Raw genomic sequence first — 8,696 nt, 5'->3', positions numbered from 1 at the left:
GATTCTGTTTTAGCAGAGGACTTAGAATCCTTTAGGTTGAAGAGACCTTTAAAATCAAGTCCAACCATTAAGCCAACACTACTAAGTACTTACTTACCAGAGGGAGGAAAACACAAATCAGAATTTGCACATGGGCACACATTCTATTTACACAGTCCCCAAAACCTCCCTGCAGTTCTAATGGACCCATAATTCTTTACTTTTTTGCCTGACAGTGGCAGGCACCGATGCTGCCTGCTGAGTGCTGCTCCAGGTCAGTCACGCTACTCACCTCCTGGACATGGAACGCAGAATCTTGCGACTCTTGCTCAAGTTCTCACTTGTATTCACCAACTAAGAAGAAACAAAAGTGGTTTTTTTGTCTGTTGAACAAGCCTACAGCAACTCTCTAAAGATGTAGCTGGTGTTGAAATGTTGCAATTAATACCAGGACCAAGTCTAACCATATAGTCTCAAAATTCAGAGACAACATTGTTCTCTACACACAATACAAGCCTCAAGCATTGTTTCCTTTCTAAGGAGGAAATAAGACTTCGTGTACATTGCCCCTTAGATACATACATAGATACACAATTTAAGATCAATTTCTGCCCCTTGGTTTAATCTACAAATATCAGAAAGTTGGTATTAGCTCTTTCAATTAAATTTCAGTTTACTATTGCAGTTGTTGACACATGAAGTAAATGACACTGATGTGTTCTCCCCAGTGTGATTCTGAAACGCTGTTCAGTTTTTAGCAGAGAAATAACCATGCTGTACTGACAGGTCTGAGCAACCCAGGAGGCAGGAGCTCTGAACTGCTCATGGCTAATCCATCTCAGCTTTATAATGCACAGACAGGAACTGTCATATGTTTCTCAGTCAACTATTAAGCAGCACACAATTAATTGAGGCAACTAAGCTGTTTGGCTTAGTTCACGATGGGCACTGGAGCTCTCTGGATAAGATTCTGCTCTTCACTTCCAAGCCTTCAAGGGAAGTGAAAGGTAAGCCAGGTCACTTCCCACCACAGACACCTGCCTGCACAATTCCTCTGCAGTTTAAGCTGCTGCCCTCAGCTGCAACACTGGCCCTGCAGGAGCTTTACTTTGCACTGAGATGGACTGGAGCAAGCTGGAAAAAAAAACAACCAAGTCCATTCAAAGCATACTAGACTTCCAGCCTTTACTATGAGAGACCAAGCAAGGAGAAAGTCTGCTTCTAGCTGGAACATGGGGTTAATACAATTCAGCAATACAATGCCTAAAAGGCACACAATAGAAGTCCCAGCTTCATGAACAGTGTGCAGATTGACAGGCTTTAAGGACCATAATAATTTTTAATTAAAAAAAAAATAATGAAAGAACTGACAAAAACTATACCTACAATTCATAAAATCACATTTCCTTTCCTGCTCCCCAACCCAAATTTGTGAGCAGGGCAAATCAAATTCTGACTGAAATCAAAAACTACTTAAACAAAAAAGCTGCAGGTTTTGTTGGGATGAGCAGGGATAATGCTCAAGAAAAGAGGCAAGCTTTTTGTTTCTGCTGAGCACGCTTGCTTTCCAAACTCAGCATCCCCCTGAGAGCCACTCACCTAAAAGCTTTACACTCAGGATGTTTTGTACATGCCGAAAATCTCATCACTTTGTTACTTCAAAAATCAAAGTTCTCAGCTTTGCGTATGTGTGTAACTAACAAAAACAAATTAACTACATTTTAAAGCTTCAATGGTAGAAGCAGAGCTTCTTAACCCAAGGATGAGGAACAGGGATCAGCACACACTACTTTCTCCCTCCTTAGCTAACCTACAAATATTGGCAGGTTAGTAATTAACTAATTAAGCTTCTATTAAATTGCATTTCATTAGAAGATCTTGCTGACTGCCTCCCAAATCTAACTCTTTACCAGTAATCTAGTGGTGGGCAACTCCTCAGCACTTTTTAAAATCTAAAATTTTTGCAGTAATGCTTTTTTTTCCTTTAGCAGGTTTGCTGGTCTAATATCAAACCTTGCAAAGACACAGCAGCAGACATTTGTTTCGGGCCCTTTTCTGCGCACAGTACAGGAGGCTGGCAGCCTGGATCTGGTCTGTAGAGGCATCACGTGGAGCCCCTGGGCGGGAGCTGCCGCTAAGGTCACAGAGGCCGTCCCGGCGCGGCGGGCGGTCGCCCCGCTCACCCTGCTGCGGGTGCGCTCCAGCTGCTCCCGCTGCTCCCCCAGCTCCTCGATGATGTCGGTGCCGATCTGGTCCGTTTCCGCAGCCAGCCGGTGCGAGCGCTCGATGCTCTGGCTGGCTCGGTTCAGGCTCTCTGTTCCCTGGAGAAGCAGCACCCTCTGGGACTGCAGATTGGTCTGAAAAACAACATAGGTTTCAGTGTCAAGCGCAAGGACAGGTATTATGTTTCTGACATATTAAAAAGTCAGGACGTGACTCCATAGGCCACCTCTTGGTATTGGCTGTACACACTACTTATGTTAACTGATGTAGCCCCGTTCATTCAGAGAGAGTTCTTGTTCACTTTGTAAGACAGTGGCCAAATCCGGTTAAACCTTGAAAAAGAAGGACATGCAGCTAAAGAGTTAAAACAGTTACAAAAAATTGATGGAAAAGTAAATTGTTGGGAAGACAAAGAACATTTACATGAAAACAGTATCTTTGCATTCCAGATGCTAACTTTTCCTTCCATCTGTGTCTAAATTCAGTCTTATTTGTGACTTCACAGTTGGTTGCCAGGGAGATCATTAAGAGTTTACAGTCAAAAGGCTCAGGAACAAACAGTATTAACACACCGGCTGCTAAGTACCAAAGATCCTCTTTTCATGTCAGTAGCCTCAGCTACAGGATAAAAGATGTTTGCTGACCTTGGGGTCAAAAGCTAGCTCAGAATCAAGTATTTTCTTAAGCTTTGGAAAACCTGGGGCCACCTCGCTCTCAGGTTTTAGAGGAACCAAATGCAAAAATCTACCAAGCTACTGCAGCACAAGATAGTAGGGAATGAGCCTCCCTCAAACCTTCCTTATCTAAGGCAGACGAACAAAAGCCTGCCTCCACAGATCTCCTGCACAGAAAACAGCACTTCTTTGAAGATAATGAGCAGATTCAGTCTCCCTAGCTGTTATATCCCAGCATATCCAGTAAACAAAGACATCAGTGTATTTCTTGCACTGCAGCAGCACGTTCATAGAGAACAAAGAGCTAGGGGATGACTTCTCATATTTTCTTGAAATTATTTATGCTGAGATTGCTTAAAAGAGAATTTAAACAGATTAACCTATACAGTGTATGATTTGCACACCTCGCCAGCTTTGCAGACTAGACCTAGACCAGTTAACCTTTCTCCTCAGCGAGTGGCATCACTGTTGTGCTTTTACTGCTGCAGGGGAACAATTAAAGCATTTCCATACAGAATGTTGTGTAGGTCACTAACCGCATGGCGTTCAAGGCCTTCCATTTTGATTATACTCATATCTTTGGTTTAGAACAGAAAAGCTCTCCTCTGAGTTCCAGGTGTTCTTTCTCCTCCCTGAGATATTCATGTTGCATGCAGGGAGATATACAGGGAGTTACACAAGCACAGAAGCTAAGTGGATTACACTAAAAACACTGCAAACAATACATCCGTAATATTATTTTTCAATAATCATAGCAACGTTAAATAAAATTTATATCTAATTCTCACACTCTGTTCATTTTCTGTGGCAAAGATTCCATATTTTATATCGCCTTGACTTCCAGGGCCCAATCCCAAATCTGTGCTTCTCATCTCCCTCTGGAACATGGAGAGGTCTCTTCTGTACGCCCGGATTTTGCTCATCATTTGGTTGCGGAAAGGCAGCGGAGCAGACTTCAGTTCTTCCTCCATTTCCTGCAGCTTTAACCAAAAGAAAATGTGCTTACTTTTTAAACCACCCCATCTATTCTTATCAGCAGGTAAGACTCAAAACTCACCACCAGATGAAGGGATTCACATGTTTTTATGTGATAGGTCGAGGGGGATTAACCCCAAACCCTACACCTCTCAGCTAATATCGAGTACACCACATAGCACACATGGATTTTCAGACACACAGAGCCACAAGACAAAAAAAAAAAAAATATTAATTGCCCATCTTAAATGCTTGAATTTTTTGCCTGAAACATTACTCGAGAACTTCAAAGTTTGCAGTTCTCACTTTCATATAGTTTAAGCATTTGTAGGATGGGTATCAGCTTCTCATCATATCCATGTGACAGAGATCTACTGCGTAGGTAGGTGTGCCACGGAACTCACACTCAGACACCCAGGCCTGGCAACTGGACTTAGCAGCTGTAAACCCTGAGATTTTGGATACAGGGATTTTCACATCAACTTTTAGTGACAGTTGTTACAAATTCACAATTCTTAAAGCAGTCTGTCAATATGAGCTCTCTCAAAATGAGCTCTACATTTCAGACATCACCTACACAGATAAAAGTCAATAAATTCAGTAAGTTAGAGGAATAAAGTGTCACATTCAGCTGTGACTCAAAAACACCCCAACAAACAGCCCATTAATATAAAAAGAAGGCTTAGTTCACAATCTCAAGCTCAAAAAGACAAGTCACGTGAGGGTTTTGTGCTGTTCCTTGTCACCTGTTGTCCAGGAAGCCAACAGATTCTCACCACGCCCTTCATATCATCTCTAGCATTTCACTTGCACCTTTATGACTCTCCTTTGTTCAACAAAGGGAAGGGAATAAATACCCAAATCGAGCACTCAAAAACACCAAATCAACCAAACCACACATATAAGATTGCCTGTATCTGTATATGTACATAGATACATACAACAGTCCTGACAACCACAAACACACCTACCAGATCAATTAACTGAACATCAAAAAACCATACAACATCTGCCTGCCACAATATGACCCATAAAGGAAATCCAGTGTGGGAGTACTGTCCTTTTTAAGGCACCAATATCTCAACAGCTCAGAAAGGCCAAAGGCCCAGACTCAGGTTTACCGTTTCATTTGCTTCACGCTGCTTCTCATCGAATTCTCGAACTAGTTTTTTCTTCTCCTCTGTGAAATAAAAAACAGCATGTCTGATAAACTGCAGAGAAATTGCAACAGAACTCCAGCTCAGTCCATTATAGACAAGGAAGCTGATGCTGATAGCTGAATACAGAGATGCCAGGTCAAAATTTACTTCCAAGAGGAACAGCCTGTCTTTAAGACAACTCCTCAGGAGGGCGTGGTGGGGGAGCACCAACACCACCCTTCCACATGCTGGCCACCACTTCTGGTGGTAGACAAAGAAGTCATTTTTCAAACCTGAAATATTTTTTCTGACCTATTATCCCCCAATCTCCACTGACAGAACTGCATGTTGAAAAACATTTAACACAAAAGGATAACAAGGAGGAGACATGCTTGTAAACAGCTCAATTTTTTTTTTTCCATATATTCGGCAAGATTATTGAAGGTTGAAACTATAATTTGGATTTGAACAGAACATCAAGTCAACCTACATTTCCAAGGGAGCCCTAAAGTTCCTGGCAGACAGAGCACTCTGCATTCTCCTAGTCATAAAATAAGGAGATAAATGGGATAAGCACTCTAGAGTTCTTGGAGATGAACTATGCCATCAAGATATCACCCCAGGTTCACAGATAATGCCCAAACATTTCCTTCTTCTGCAGTGATATCAGTTGTTCAATCAGCCATCAAACCCCTGCATTTTAGTTGTTGGAGACACTCATTTGCTAAGATCCCTATATCCAGGGTTCTGGAGGTCAACAAATGGCTTTCACCACTGTTATTCTATTTATAAACAAAACCTTAAGATGGGTATTTTGCATGTGTTAAAAAACTATCACACCTCTCTAACTTTCACAGTCAACAAAAGTAGAAGCCTGAAATTCTCCTGTCTCAATGAAGCAAACATATATGTTCTATAAGCTTTTGCAAAAGCACTGGAGAGAACCAGCAGAGGACATTTGTAGGGAATCGTGAATGAAACCAAATGCTATCAGAAGTCTGATAAATATGCATTAGCTTAATTCATCTCTCTCTCAGGAGAGAATAACTTAAGTCTTAAGCAAAATTTTGGGTAGCAAAAATGGAGGCAGTCATCTTGCTAAAATTTTTCTAATGTGATTACACGTAAAAACGTTAAGAAAACATCATTGCACAAAAAAAATGACTTGATAATACCCTTCTGTAAGGACAGTCCCCTGCAAAAGAAGCAGTTTTTAAACCACTGAGCTCACAACAAAGAATAGGAAAAAATGTTGAAGTGATCAAAGCATTTTTACATAGCTCCTCTCATACACATGGCACGCTTAAGCTGCAGCTCTCCTTTTCAGTTCAAACTCATATCAAGCCCCAGACCCTGAGCTGCAGAGGACCCGAGAGAGAATGACCTAACAGAAGCTGTGCTCTCAGGGAGCACAAAGAATCACTGCAGACTAAGCTACACTGCGACTGCCATTACACCCTAGGTGGTACCAGGAAATGCAATTCCACATCCCAGTTTATTCAGGAGGAAACGCTGACTTAGGATGCTCTTAAATAACAGTCTCCTCAACTTCTTCCATGATTTGTCACCATGTGCGTTTGTGCTGATGCAATTATTTGTGTAGCTGGGTTGCAAGTGGAATCATGGAGGTGAGCTGCAGGAAAACATCCTTCAGAAGTCAATATTTTGTTTCATACAGGTCATTTCACTAATCTGGTTTAAGCAGTCCCCTTTTCAAACAACTCAAATTAATTGAAACCTGGTGCAGGACTGAAAAAAAAAGCAGGTTTTTAACTTCTTTCTCCCCCTGAAGTGGACTAAGAAGACACTGCACTTATGAACAAGCAGTAAAAGAAACTCTAGTTTCCAAAAGTCAAGTAGCAATGGCTCGAGCCTTTTTTGTCTATGTGCTAACAATAAACTGGGCAATGTGGCTTGAAAGCACTATACTGGATGTGGCCTAACAGAAAAGCCAGAACATCCTGAGCAGTTTAATTCATATCACTCCAGATTAAACTCAAACTGCACTGCAAGAACTTTTTCAATGCAGTAAAAGTAGCAAGTACCTAAGCCACAGCAACATTATCCATATGCTCCTCAGCATTTAACTCATTCTGTTCAAAAATAACAGCTAACTGAATTAATTTGGAGGAAAGTATCTATATTTGAAACCAGGCTGTTTAAAACACTTTCTTACAAATTAGCAAGGAAAAAGAATTGTTTCTAGAGCTAGGAATTTATCATCGTGTTTGTACAGCATGAAACAGCATTTCCAAGCCTCTGCCACAGATGTCCCAGGGACTATAGATGTTGTCTTCCTTGAGTTTGGGAGTATGCCAATCATCTTAAAAAAACACACAAGGTACCTTGTATCACCTCCTCAAGTTTTCAGGATCAGGTAACTTGAAAAATAAAGATGCATCCCCCTGCCCTAAGTACAAGAAGCAAATAAAGCACATTAGGAGTGGAATGTTTCCATTAGACAAATTCCTGACTTATCTTAAACTCTCTCAGAAATTATTTCCAAAAATATTAACAGGGTTTTTGCAGTAACAAACTTAAAGACTAGACCAGTTATATTAAAATTTTGTGGCACGTCTGAAAAATCAGTTTGTAATTATTTGCAATCTGTTGGGGGAAAAAAAAATAATCTACAAGCACTGCAAAAGCTGCTGCCTGTAAATACTCCAGTTAAGCCCACTGCTCAGCATTCACTGCACAGGACCACCCCAGTTCCATGGAGACCTGACAAAGTTCTACTTCACAAAGAAGCCAACCACTCTTCTTTCTACAAGAAAATAAGGATTTCCTACAGGCAATGCTATTTCTTCTTTTATGCGTTTTATTCTCATTGACCACCAGTGAAACTGTCAGCTTTGACAGTTGTCATTTGCAGGTTTGAACACCCTTCCTGTACCAAACTTTCTGGAAATGCTGCAGATGAGGACTGACACCCTGAATTTAACTCATAATTAAACAGAAAGCCAGATAAGAAATGGAGCATTAAGTTTTTTGTAGCCTGTGTTATCTAGCACAGAGCAGTATATTCTGAACAAGCCAGTTTTATGATTTTACACCTACACACAAACAAGCGATCAGTTCTGGGAGAATGACAAGGCTAAGGCACAACATGGCCAACAGCCTCTGCTCTTCCTTGTGGTGCAAAGCTCAGGCTGAGCTACAGCAGCTCATGATAACTGTGTATCATGTTTCTGATATGAAGAAAGTATTTAATCTAAGTATTTAATTGAAGGGATTTGGTGACACTGGTAAAATTCTCCTTGTCAGATGACTTCCCTTTCTGGTTCTCAGAAACTGCCAAGTATTAGGAACTGATAGAATCATGCCCAGTCCTAGCAGGAAGTGTTCTGTTGGAGTGTTTTACCCACTGGTATGATATAAAGGATACCCAGAAAATCAGGTTTTGCTTCTAATATAATTTGGTGTAGCTTGATAGGTATTTTTTTTCTAGTCTGTGGGAAGCTAATGCACTAACCAGACATTTAAAACAGTGATTTTAAATACAAATCTTCTCCAGTAGGTCTACAAATGGTTCTGGACAGTTGTAATAACAAAAACTGATTTTAATTTCGCTAAGGAAATTTAAAACAAAAGTCCAAGCATGATTAAAAAAAAAAAGACATGGAAAAAAAACAAAGCACTGCCATGTAGGCCGTTCACCTACGAATAACAAGAAATAGCATCCAAATGACAGCTCTACCGCAGC

At 40.8% G+C, this 8,696-nt stretch overlaps 1 protein-coding gene across 1 annotated transcript; it reads right to left on the bottom strand.

Annotated features, from left to right (window-relative positions):
• Positions 1 to 271: 271 nt before the first annotated feature.
• On the bottom strand, positions 272 to 5,031 carry VTI1B (vesicle transport through interaction with t-SNAREs 1B; the record flags this gene model as incomplete). The annotated part of the gene is made up of 4 exons (XM_008945276.1): positions 272 to 333; positions 2,163 to 2,336; positions 3,665 to 3,856; positions 4,973 to 5,031. Coding segments are annotated over 4 exons (487 nt in total), but the record flags the coding sequence as incomplete, so codon positions are not given.
• Positions 5,032 to 8,696: the final 3,665 nt, after the last annotated feature.

Source organism: Merops nubicus, unplaced genomic scaffold, assembly GCF_000691845.1.
Source record: "Merops nubicus isolate BGI_N331 unplaced genomic scaffold, ASM69184v1 scaffold24808, whole genome shotgun sequence".
Taxonomy (NCBI): Eukaryota; Metazoa; Chordata; class Aves; order Coraciiformes; family Meropidae; genus Merops; species Merops nubicus.
Note: the sequence above shows the minus strand (reverse complement) of the source record. Positions and strands in the feature narration are given on the sequence as shown.